Source organism: Cryptomeria japonica, chromosome 5 (genome assembly GCF_030272615.1).
Source record: "Cryptomeria japonica chromosome 5, Sugi_1.0, whole genome shotgun sequence".
NCBI lineage: Eukaryota > Viridiplantae > Streptophyta > Pinopsida > Cupressales > Cupressaceae > Cryptomeria > Cryptomeria japonica.
The window spans coordinates 677,434,886-677,448,050 of NC_081409.1; the positions used below are offsets into that span (position 1 = coordinate 677,434,886).

Sequence of the window (13,165 nt, forward strand, 5' to 3'; positions counted from 1 at the left end):
CGATCAAGCATCTCAAGATCATCTAGGTGATTAAGAAGTCCTAGTTATAGACTCAACAAGACCTATCATTCATTAAGGATTTTTTCTTATATTCCATCTACCACACTTAAAGGAGTGCCAATATCAATTGCTTTGACCAATTTTGAAGGTTTGTGTTGCACAAATGCCATGGATGGTAGTTGCATGAGAACCTCTCCTAATGCACTATAAGTTGATCGTCTAATGAACCAAAATCATTTTGAATATTGTGAAATGGTTAGTATAATAGTAGTTCACTCCAACAAAATACTTGAAAATATGTGTCCTTGGTAGGGATGGTTGTAAATCATGGGGAGACTTGAGAAAATGGCTGGTGTGGATCTTACTACAATATCATTTGAAATGATGGTTTCACTCTAGTCCATTCCATCACTTGAGAGCTTCCTGAATCCCTTTCAACCACATTGTTAATTTCCAACTTGGGGTGTTGGTTGTGATATCAACTCTAACCACATTGAGGGAATCACCTTCAATGCTAATCTATCATCTTCTTTTTCATACATAGTTTCAGACTACCAAGAAGAGTCGTATATAAAGCATCATTGTTTGTTCCATCAGGTAGCTTAATTGACCCCCCCCCACACACACACCAAATCTCCTTTATCATTCCTAATGATAAAACTTGCACTAGACGGTCCAAGATTTCTCCTAGAAGCATCGTCAAAGTTGAGTTTCAAATGGCCTTTTGGTGGTATTCAATCAAATGATTTTATATAACTCTTTACATCAATATTTTAATCATAATTATAATTTATACTTGCATGTTTATATATTTTACGTAATGTAATAAATCCAATCACAATTATTAAAACCATTTTTATGGTAATCTAGCATTCCTGATATCTACCCTTCAAACCACAAGTCTAGACTATTGAAATCATAAGATTCCCTTGGAAAGAGCATCATCCACCTTAAGAGAAAAAATAAAACCTCTACTAAACTCAAACCATCTTCTTTAACAGTTAACTTAGTAATACTCTTGCATTGTTGTCAATAGATAGCATCGAAATACAATAAAAAATATTATAATAGCACATATAAAAAAACCCATTTTGTTTCTCTTCATGTGTTAGAAACCAATGAGTTTTCAAGTTTTAGAGCCAAATTTAATAGAAAAAATGGCAAAGAATCTAGTTTGTGTTATGATTCCTAGAGTTGCACATACATTGATAGATAATTCTACCCATAAAAGAAATTCCTTATTCATTTTTAAATTTGTTTTCCCAATTAATTCTTTCTTGTGCGGATAAATATGTTGTTTTTTATGCTCATTGTCAGATTTACCCATTTAAAAAAATTCTTTATATTTTATGAAAGAGTGTTTTGGGTAGGATTTTATTAGTTTATTTCAACTTTTAAAATTTCTATCAAAATTTTAGATCTACATCAGTTATGTTCCGATGTAGGATCATTGTAGGTGTAAGAGAAATCTTACATCACCCAAAATTATTGTTGGCCAACATTTGTGCACGTATGAACCTGAAAACTTACCCCTTTGAGCAAAACTAAAATATAAAGTGAATGGCTAAATAATAATCTCAATATCTTGTGGCATTCAAGAGATATTAAAGTTTTTATTGAGAGAAATTTCTCCAATACAACTTCAAAGACAATTTTGAGGCCCTTAGAAGCTTCAAATGGGCTCAAAAGTTGGGGGAATTATGCATCAACATAATTTGGTGTTGTAGATCTCTTCATGAGATTTCAAATGATATATAATGATTGAAGATCCAACCCAGTCAAGTCTAAAGTTATGGCTCCCAGAAGTTGTTCTACTGAAATCTAAATTTACAATTTCTAATAGAATATCCTCTTGAGCAAGAAAATGGATGGCTGGACTTCTAGCACCCAAAATGGGAGTTCCACTTTCTAGAATCTATTTTAGGGCGATTACACTTTATAGGATAAAGAAGGCAAATGAGGTATACAAAAGATGGTTCAATAGTGCAGATCGTGGCTCCAACTTGCAGATTTCTCTTCATAGAATTAGATTTCTTTGTATTGAGAAATCCCATGTGGCTATAGCACATAATATCAGAGTATTGTAATCCATTTTTATGAAAGTAATAGAAATTGGTTGTTTTCACTCTTGTTTTTGCTTGGTTAATCTTTTTTATTGTCTCATGTGTTTGTATTTGGTGGGATAGCCCTTCAACAAGTGGTATCAAAGAAGAATTTTTCCAAGTGTGTAAAATGATTATCGAACACGAGGCAGTTTGCACTAGGACTGTGGGTGTGGGTTTGTGAGAAAAGTGATAAAAACGGCTCCATGAAGGAGTCGTAGTATATGATATTATATAATAAATATTATATTATATTATATATTATATAATATATTATTTACTATATAATATAAAATAAAAAATAATATCGGATATTCAATATGCTCTGGATTATGCCATGGCTAAATGTATTGACATCCAAGCCAAGCAAAAAGTAAACACAAATTTCTCGCATTTTTTGGGTGAGTGGAGAAGACAATTTTTTTCATATCGCCACTTTTTGGCCCCTCATGATCCTGCACATACCCATTGACAACATGTGTAAGAGGTGCTAAATGACTACTGAGTTAGGCCTAAGGGAAATAATGAAATAAATGCTTTGGCCAAAGCAAGTAACTCTAATAATTAGTCGGAGTATTGTTGAGTTAAAAATAAAGTTACTTCATGGGTAAATGGGCATATGCATATATATTTTTGCTTGGGCGTTAATAGGATGAATGTGTTAGTTATACCATAATGCACAGTTTTCACATGTGTTGGCCACAATCTGCTAAACTCCTTGACACATGTTGGCTATGGTCTACTAAACTCCTTGTGATGGGTTGAACTCCCTTCGTGGGGTAGCACGGGGAAGCCTATGACTTCATGGCAAGGTGGAAAATCATTTTAGTGATGCTCTCTCTCTCTCTCTCTCTCTCTCTCTCTCTCTCTATCAAATTATGGATAAAGGATGAAAGAGGTTTGGCTTTTGTAGCTATATTTAATTTGAAAAAATTTCATTGATTAAAAGTGAGTGTGTCTTATTTCAGTTTGGTTTTTCCTTATTATGTTATGCTCTCAATTTTATCCATGATTTGGTGGTTGTAATAGCATGTTACATATGTTGGCCTTTTGTTTGGAATTGTTATATTCTTTGCAATGAAATTGTGGTTTTATAGAGTGGTCTAAATATGAAATTATATTAATGACTAGTTTCTTTATCATTATGATGAATGCTATAATGATGTTTATTACTTGATAATGTTATAATGTATTTGTTTGTTTTTTCAAGGTGTTACATGTGGTATCACTCATTTAATGTGTTTTGTGGGTGATATTGTTGGGAAACAAGAGGCTTGACAGAACCAGACAACATGTTCAATTCCCTTCAACATCAACAACCTAGCAAGCCTTGAAGAACTTTAAGAAATGTTTCCTTCCTTTACCTCCTCATGGATTGTGACTGAATTTTGATGTGGGTTATGTGATTCAGAACATATTTTACTATTTAATTAATATTAAAAATATTTAATCTATAACTAAGTAAAATTTTGCATTTATAATTGTTATAATTACGATGATTTGTTACATTGTAATTTATTGATTGACTTTAAAATATTTTTTGGTTATTTAATTAGATGATATAGAATAATGTTTAATTAAAAATGTGCATCTAAGAAGCAAAAACTATTCTTTTGAGATTTATTCTAGTAAAAGAAATTTTCATAAATTAATGACAAGATCATCATCTCACGAGGGAGTAGGATCCTTTTCTTAATGTATTAATTGAAAAAACACTAAAATGGATGGTTTTGTGTATTTTAGGAATCTATCAAATAATAGACTAAATGGTAGGTCATGCTATATTTATCTACACTAACTGGCTCAAATACATGTAAGTGGGTGATACAATTAAGACATTTGTGTGTAAAGAGGTCGCTTTACTATTGCAACATATCTAATTCATTTAAATTATGAGAGACTTGAGCAAAAATTCCTTCAATTCATCCACAGTTCCCTCTTGGCCACCACGTAAGTTATTCAAAACTCTAGTTTTATTTGAGTTGGAAGCAAATTCTAGATGAATAGTCTTATAATTTGCTTGGCTATTTCAAAATCGTGGATGATAGCAACATAGTTGAACAAATTTATGATCTTATTCTTTTCATCACCTTCGATTGAAACTAGATAGAAACTCTAACAATCACTTTTGAACTCAAAAGTTGATGAAAATTATTACCTTTCATATTTCTTTGCAAAGCAACAATGATTGGAAGGTGTTGTTTTCTCACTTTATTACATTAGTCAATAGAGATGCTTGTAGGGATTCATATTATTTAGTGTATATAGCTGCGTAATATTTGAATAAGCTCTTGACATGGTATCATCCTCTTCTCCAACATTGCTACAAATACCCTAAGCTCTTGACATGGTATCATCCTCTTCTCCAACATTGCTACAAATACCCTTTTTATCAAATGATAGACTCCAACTGCATGTAATTCTTGTTAAGATATAAATTTATAAATTTTCTTATAAAAAGTTTAAAACATTAAAAATTAAATTAAATTTATTTAATTTTTCAAATTATATATATATATATATATAATTTTTATATTATAAATATTTAAATATTAATTTTAATATATTTATTGCATTGAAGGCATGCACCACTCATATATAAATGCTCATGCATTTGTATTCATAAAATCAAAAAGCAAATAAATATAGTAGTTTTATTAATTTTAAATGAAATAAGATAAAATTTCATTTTCCTTTTGAAGATTTTAAATATTATTTTAGATTTTAAAAGTCAAAATTTAGATAATAGAATAGTAAAACATTAAAATAAGTTTTTTACTAATATTTTTAACTAATTAAAATAATTTAAGATTTTATTTGGTAGAGTAATGATTAGAGAATAAGATAAGATTTTAAAAGTTTAACACAAATAAATATAATTATTCTATTAATTTCAAATTAAATAATAAAAATAAAATTTAATTTCTTCTTTGAAATTTTTAGAAATTATTTTAGATTTTAAAAGCTTCATATATAAGATTTAAATAGTAAAAGCAATTTAAATAATGTCATATATAAGGTTTATATAGTAAAATTATAGATAAATTAAGTCATAAAACACTAAAATAAAAAAATCAATCTTTAAATCTGTATTTCATAATATTTTTATAAACAAAGTTAAAAAAATTAAAACAATTTTTTTTTTTTGATGGGTAACATGTATTACAATTTCAGGCATGATGAACCAATAGGGTGTATTTCATAATATTTTTATAAACAGAGTTAAAAAAATTAAAACAATTTTTTTTTTTGATGGGTAACATGTATTACAATTTCAAGCATGATGAACCAATAGGGTCTCATGCAGCATATCGATCTTTATCGCTCCACTACAACGCAAACGTCTGCCAAGAGATTCAAACATTTGACCACCTCAAAGTGGGGCTCGTGACTTAACCATCACGCTGCGGGGTGAACCCAAAATTAAAACAACTTTTACAGTAATAAGAAAGAACAATATAAATAAATAAAAATAAATATCTCTGTAATGATATTCTTCAATTTATTTTCATAAATTTTCTAAATATACATTTAGGGTTCATAACTCCAATAAAAACCAATAAAAAAATTATTTTTAAGAAAACATTTCAAAATTAAAAAAAAGCATCCAAAAAAACATTCCAAACAGGATTAGTTTGTAGTCCTGGACCTACGTTGGCAAAAAAACGCGGAATGTTTTCTAACCGAATTCAATGTGATCTTCAGCTCAGCTTTACTAAAATCTATTTCTGTCTGATCTTATCCAGCTTTTTCAGCTTGAATTTGCAACTTCCTCTTTAATTGCTCCGGCAGCCCACGTTGGCTTTTGTTTCTTATTTTATATAAATAGATGTCATCCCCTGTAATACTCTAACCATCTCCAACTTCTGAAGCTTAATCTCATCAGAGAAAGAACAATGTCTGAAGAACGAAGGTATTTTCTAAGTTTCTTCCCGTTTCAATTCTTTTCAATCAACACATTCTAATTTCTGATTTGTTTCGGTGTTTTATCTGAAATCACATTAACCTGAAATCTAATTTAGAAACAAAAAATGAATCCTGATTCCAAAATGCAGATTGGAAGGGAAGGTTGCAATAATTACAGGGGGGGCAGCAGGCCTTGGAGAAGCCACTGTTCGGCTCTTCACCAAAAATGGAGCAAAAGTCATAATTGCAGACATTGCAGATGATGCTGGTCATATGCTTGCACAATCTCTCTCACAGTGGGCAACTTTTATTCATTGTGATGTGACCAAAGAGCAAGATGTAAGTGCAGCAGTGGATTTGGCGATGGAAAAGCATGGGCAACTGGACATTATGTTTAACAATGCCGGTACTGGGGATAACCGTACAACTGGTGTTGCAGAATATGAGATGGAGATGTATGAACCCACCATGAATGTAAATGTAAAAGGTGTAATGCATGGCCTTAAGCATGCAGCTCGCATTATGATACCCAATAGAAAAGGCTGTATAATTTCTACTGCGAGTATTGCAGGGAGTATTGGAGGCAATGCACCTTATGCATACACAGCCTCAAAACATGCAGTAATAGGCCTCACTAAGAATGGTGCAGCTGAGCTTGGGAAATATGGTATCAGAGTTAACTGTATTTCTCCTTCATACGTTACAACGGGGCTTCTAATGGAGTCTTTGGGGAAAAAAGATAAGGGTGAAGCGGAGGTCTGGATTAGCAGCATAAGCAACTTGAAGGGAGTGGTTCTTAAAGAAGAGGATATTGCACAGGCTGCTCTTTTTTTGGCCAGTGATGAATCAAAATTTATCAGTGGTCACAATCTTGTTGTGGATGGAGGATTCTCAGTTGTAAACCACAATGGGGGACTGTACAGGCCATAACTCGTTTGCATGTTTGTTCAGTGATTTGAAAGAGCTTTAGAATAATATAGTTATTTCTTCATAGGATTGCTTGTGTAGAGTTTGTAGATAAGCTTTAGAATAATTAACTTACTTCTTCATAGGATTGCCTGTTTAGAGTTTGTTGAGAAGAGCTTTAGAATAATAAAGTTAGTTCTTCATAAGATAGCTTGCATAGAGTTTGTAGTGTAGAGTACAGGATAATTCAATATAAGCAGATGTGAACAAAGTTTGATATTCAAGTTGTTCAAGAGCTTTGTAACAACTCTATTCTTATTTATTTATTTAAAATTTGTTTTCTTTTTAAATGATTGAAATCAGTTTATTTTGTTTCAACCATCTTTCATCTCTTTAAAATTCTGATTGGAAACGTTGATGTTAAAAAATTTTGCACACAAAAGCATCAAAATAATTATAACATAGATTGTGGAAATCTGATAGGATTAATTGAATTGTGACAACAATATAAAGCAAAACACATTTCATCTTATCTCATTTCATCTCATCTTATCTTAAAAAATAATTATTATTTTTAGAGAAAAATTTATTTTTTAATATAAAAGATTAATTATATGTGATGATTTAATGCATTTTAATATAAATACTATATTTACTTTTTTTTAAATTAAAAAATGAATGTAATGATTCATATAAACAAAACAAAAACAATGACAACATATTTGCATCAACTCATAAATGAGGGTGCTACAATATGTAACTTTACAAAGTTTTTCCTTTCTTTGATGACCTTATTATCATTTGATGTTTCAATTTTGAAGGGGGTGATTTCCTCCTCCTTAATTTAGTCCATACTTGATCTATCTCAAGAAAAGAAAAATAGTTGTTTTTATTAATTTTAAATCAAATAAGATAAAATTTCATTTTCTTTTTGAAGATTTTAAATATTATTTTAGATTTTAAAAGTCAAAATTTAGATAATAGAATAATAAAACATTAAAATAAGATTTTACTAATATTTTTAACTAATTAAAATAATTTAAGAAATAAAATAAGATTTTAAAGATTTTATTTGGTAAGATTGATGATTAGAGAATAAGATAAGATTTTAAAAGTTTAACACAAATAAATATAATAATTTTATTAATTTCAAATCAAATAATAAAAAAAAAATTTAATTTCTTCTTTGAAATTTTTAGAAATTATTTTAGATTTTAAAAGCTTCATATATAAGATTTAAATAGTAAAAGCAATCTAAATAATGTCATATATAAGATTTATATAGTAAAATTATAGATAAATTAAGTCATAAAACACTCAAATAAAAAAATCAATCTTTAAATATGTATTTCATAATATTTTTATAAACAAAGTTAAAAAAATTAAAACAATTTTTTTTTTTTTTTGATGTGTAACATGTATTACAATTTCAGGCATGATGAACCAATAGGGTCTCATGCAGCATATCGATCTTTATCGTTCCACTACAATTCGAACATTTGACCACCCCAAACGGGAGCTCATGACTTAACCATCACACTGCGGGGTGAACCCAAAATTAAAACAACTTTTACAGTAATAAGAAAGAACAATATAAATAAATAAAAATAAATATCTCTGTAATGATATTCTTCAATTTATTTTCATAAATTTTCTAAATATACATTAAGGGTTCATAGCTCCAATAAAAAACAATAAAAAAAAATATTTTTAAGAAAACATTTCAAAATTTAAAAAAAGCATCCAAAAAAACATTCCAAACAGGATTAGTTTGTAGTCCTGGACCTACGTTGGCAAAAAATCGTGGAATGTTTTCTAACCGAATTCAATGTGATCTTCAGCTCAGCTTTACTAAAATTTATTTCTGTCTGATCTTATCCAGCTTTTCCAGCTTGAATTTGCAACTTCCTCTTTAATTGCTCCGGCAGCCCACGTTGGCTTTTGTTTCTTATTTTATATAAATAGATGTCATACCCTGTAATACTCTAACCATCTCCAACTTCTCAAGCTTAATCTCATCAGAGAAAGAACAATGTCTGAAGAACGAAGGTATTTTCTAAGTTTCTTCCTGTTTCAATTCTTTCCAAACAACACATTCTAATTTCTTATTTGTTTCGGCGTTTTATCTGAAATCACATTAACCTGAAATCTAATTTAGAAACAAAAAATGAATCCTGATTCGAAAATGCAGATTGGAAGGGAAGGTTGCAATAGTTACAGGGGGAGCAGCAGGCCTTGGAGAAGCCACTGTTCGGCTTTTCACCAAAAATGGAGCAAAAGTCATAATTGCAGACATTGCAGATGATACTGGTCATATGCTTGCACAATCTCTCTCACAGTGGGCAACCTTTATTCATTGTGATGTGACCAAAGAGCAAGATGTTAGTGCAGCAGTGGATTTGGCGATGGAAAAGCATGGGCAACTGGACATTATGTTTAACAATGCCGGTACTGGGGATAACCGTACAACTGGTGTTGCAGAATATGAGATGGAGATGTATGAACCCACCATGAATGTAAATGTAAAAGGTGTAATGCATGGCCTTAAGCATGCAGCTCGCATTATGATACCCAATAGGAAAGGCTGTATAATTTCTACTGCAAGTATTGCAGGGAGTATTGGAGGCAATGCACCTTATGCATACACAGCCTCAAAACATGCAGTAATAGGCCTCACTAAGAATGGTGCAGCTGAGCTTGGGAAATATGGTATCAGAGTTAACTGTATTTCTCCTTCATACGTTACAACGGGGCTTCTAATGGAGTCTTTGGGGAAAAAAGATAAGGGTGAAGCGGAGGTCTGGATTAGCAGCATAAGCAACTTGAAGGGAGTGGTTCTTAAAGAAGAGGATATTGCACAGGCTGCTCTTTTTTTGGCCAGTGATGAATCAAAATTTATCAGTGGTCACAATCTTGTTGTGGATGGAGGATTCTCAGTTGTAAACCACAATGGGGGACTGTACAGGCCATAACTCGTTTGCATGTTTGTTCAGTGATTTGAAAGAGCTTTAGAATAATATAGTTATTTCTTCATAGGATTGCTTGTGTAGAGTTTGTAGATAAGAGCTTTAGAATAATTAACTTACTTCTTCATAGGATTGCCTGTGTAGAGTTTGTTGGAAGAGCTTTAGAATAATAAAGTTAGTTCTTCATAAGATAACTTGCATAGAGTTTGAAGTGTAGAGTACAGGATAATTCAATATAAGCAGATGTGAACAAAGTTTGATATTCAAGTTGTTCAAGAGCTTTGTAATAACTCTATTCTTATTTATTTATTTAAAATTTGTTTTCTTTTTAAATGATTGAAATCAGTTTATTTTGTTTCAACCATCTTTCATCTCTTTAAAATTCTGATTGGAAACGTTAATGTTAAAAAATTTTGCACACAAAAACATCAAAATAATTATAACATAGATTGTGGAAATCTGATAGCATTAATTGAATTGTGACAACAATATAAAGCAAAACACATTTCATCTTATCTCATTTCATCTCATCTTAAAAAATAATTACTGGTTTTAGAGAAAAATTTATTTTTAATATAAAAGATTAATTATATGTGATGATTTAATGCATTTTAATATAAATACTATATTTACTTCTTTTTTTATTAAAAAATAAATGTAATGATTCATATAAACAAAACAAAAACAATGACAACATATTTGCATCAACTCATAAATGAGGGTGCTACAATATGTAACTTCTACAAAGTTTTTCCTTTCTTTGATGACCTTATTATCATTTGATGTTTCAATTTTGAAGGGGGTGATTTCCTCCTCCTTAATTTAGTCCATACTCGATCTATCTCAAGAAAAGAAAAATAGTTGTTTTTATTAATTTTAAATCAAATAAGATAAAATTTCATTTTCTTTTTGAAGATTTTAAATATTAGTTTAGATTTTAAAAGTCAAAATTTAGATAATAGAATAATAAAACATTAAAATAATATTTTACTAATATTTTTAACTAATTAAAATAATTTAAGAAATAAAATAAGATTTTAAAGATTTTATTTGTTAAGATTGATGATTAGAGAGTAAGATAAGATTTTAAAAGTTTAACACAAATAAATATAATAATTTTATTAATTTCAAATCAAATAATAAAAAAAAAATTTAATTTCTTCTTTGAAATTTTTAGAAATTATTTTAGATTTTAAAAGCTTCATATATAAGATTTAAATAGTAAAAGCAATTTAAATAATGTCATATATAAGATTTATATAATAAAATTATAGATAAATTAAGTTATAAAACACTCAAATAAAAAAATCAATCTTTAAATCTGTATTTCATAATATTTTTATAAACAAAGTTAAAAAAATTAAAACAATTTTTTTTTTTTTTTTCATGTGTAACATGTATTACAATTTCAGACATGATGAACCAATAGGGTCTCATGCAGTATATCGATCCTTATCGTTCCACTACAATTCGAACATTTGACCACCCCAAACGGAAGCTCGTGACTTAACCATCACGCTGCGGGGTGAACCCAAAATTAAAACAACTTTTACAGTAATAAGAAAGAACAATATAAATAAATAAAAACAAATATCTCTGTAATGATATTCTTCAATTTATTTTCATAAATTTTCTAAATATACATTAAGGGTTCATAGCTCCAATAAAAAACAATAAAAAAATTATTTTTAAGAAAATATTTCAAAATTTAAAAAAAGCATCCAAAAAAACATTCCAAACAGGATTAGTTTGTAGTCCTGGACCTACGTTGGCAAAAAATCGTGGAATGTTTTCTAACCGAATTCAATGTGATCTTCAGCTCAGCTTTACTAAAATTTATTTCTGTCTGATCTTATCCAGCTTTTCCAGCTTGAATTTGCAACTTCCTCTCTAATTGCTCCGGCAGCCCACGTTGGCTTTTGTTTCTTATTTTATATAAATAGATGTCATACCCTGTAATACTCTAACTATCTCCAACTTCTGAAGCTTAATCTCATCAGAGAAAGAACAATGTCTGAAGAACGAAGGTATTTTCTAAGTTTCCTCCTGTTTCAATTCTTTTCAATCAACACATTCTAATTTCTTATTTGTTTCGGTGTTTTATCTGAAATCACATTAACCTGAAATCTAATTTAGAAACAAAAAATGAATCCTGATTCGAAAATGCAGATTGGAAGGGAAGGTTGCAATAATCACAGGGGGAGCAGCAGGCCTTGGAGAAGCCACTGTTCGGCTTTTCACCAAAAATGGAGCAAAAGTCATAATTGCAGACATTGCAGATGATGCTGGTCATATGCTTGCACAATCTCTCTCACAGTGGGCAACTTTTATTCATTGTGATGTGACCAAAGAGCAAGATTTTAGTGCAGCAGTGGATTTGGCGATGGAAAAGCATGGGCAACTGGACATTATGTTTAACAATGCCGGTACTGGGGATAACCGTACAACTAGTGTTGCAGAATATGAGATGGAGATGTATGAACCCACCATGAATGTAAATGTAAAAGGTGTAATGCATGGCCTTAAGCATGCAGCTCGCATTATGATACCCAATAGAAAAGGTTGTATAATTTCTACTGCGAGTATTGCAGGGAGCATTGGAGGCAATGCACCTTATGCATACACAGCCTCAAAACATGCAGTAATAGGCCTCACTAAGAATGGTGCAGTTGAGCTTGGGAAATATGGTATCAGAGTTAACTGTATTTCTCCTTCATACGTTACAACGGGGCTTCTAATGGAGTCTTTGGGGAAAAAAGATAAGGGTGAAGCGGAGGTCTGGATTAGCAGCATAAGCAACTTGAAGGGAGTGGTTCTTAAAGAAGAGGATATTGCACAGGCTGCTCTTTTTTTGGCCAGTGATGAATCAAAATTTATCAGTGGTCACAATCTTGTTGTGGATGGAGGATTCTCAGTTGTAAACCACAACGGGGGACTGTACAGGCCATAACTCGTTTGCATGTTTGGTTCAGTGATGTGAAAGAGCTTTAGAATAATATAGTTAGTTCTTCATAGGATTGCTTGTGTAGAGTTTGTAGATAAGAGCTTTAGAATAATAAACTTAGTTCTTCGTAGGATTGCCTGTGTAGAGTTTGTTGAGAAGAGCTTTAGAATAATAAAGTTAGTTCTTCATAAGATTGCTTGCATAGAGTTTGTTGACTACAGGATAATTCAATATAAGCAGATGTGAACAAAGTCTGATATTCAAGTTGTTCAAGAGCTTTGCAATTGATAACTCAACTCTTATTTATATATTTAAAATTTGTTGAAGTTTCTTTTTTTATT

General features: G+C 30.4%; 3 protein-coding genes across 3 annotated transcripts; all 3 read left to right on the forward strand.

The window, feature by feature from the left end:
• Positions 1-6,155: 6,155 nt before the first annotated feature.
• LOC131079379 (short-chain dehydrogenase reductase 2a) lies at positions 6,156-7,007 on the forward strand (the record flags this gene model as incomplete). The annotated part of the gene is made up of 1 exon (XM_058017296.2): positions 6,156-7,007. A coding segment is annotated over one exon (783 nt), but the record flags the coding sequence as incomplete, so codon positions are not given.
• Positions 7,008-8,946: 1,939 nt separating this feature from the next.
• LOC131079359 (borneol dehydrogenase, mitochondrial-like) lies at positions 8,947-9,915 on the forward strand. The gene is made up of 2 exons (XM_058017272.2): positions 8,947-8,963; positions 9,106-9,915. The coding sequence occupies exons 1-2, from the start codon at positions 8,947-8,949 to the stop codon at positions 9,884-9,886; spliced, it is 798 nt and encodes a 265-aa protein (XP_057873255.2). The 3' UTR covers positions 9,887-9,915.
• Positions 9,916-11,890: 1,975 nt separating this feature from the next.
• Positions 11,891-12,830, forward strand: LOC131079372 (short-chain dehydrogenase reductase 2a-like). The gene is made up of 2 exons (XM_058017289.2): positions 11,891-11,907; positions 12,050-12,830. The coding sequence occupies exons 1-2, from the start codon at positions 11,891-11,893 to the stop codon at positions 12,828-12,830; spliced, it is 798 nt and encodes a 265-aa protein (XP_057873272.2).
• The last annotated feature ends 335 nt before the right edge of the window (positions 12,831-13,165 follow it).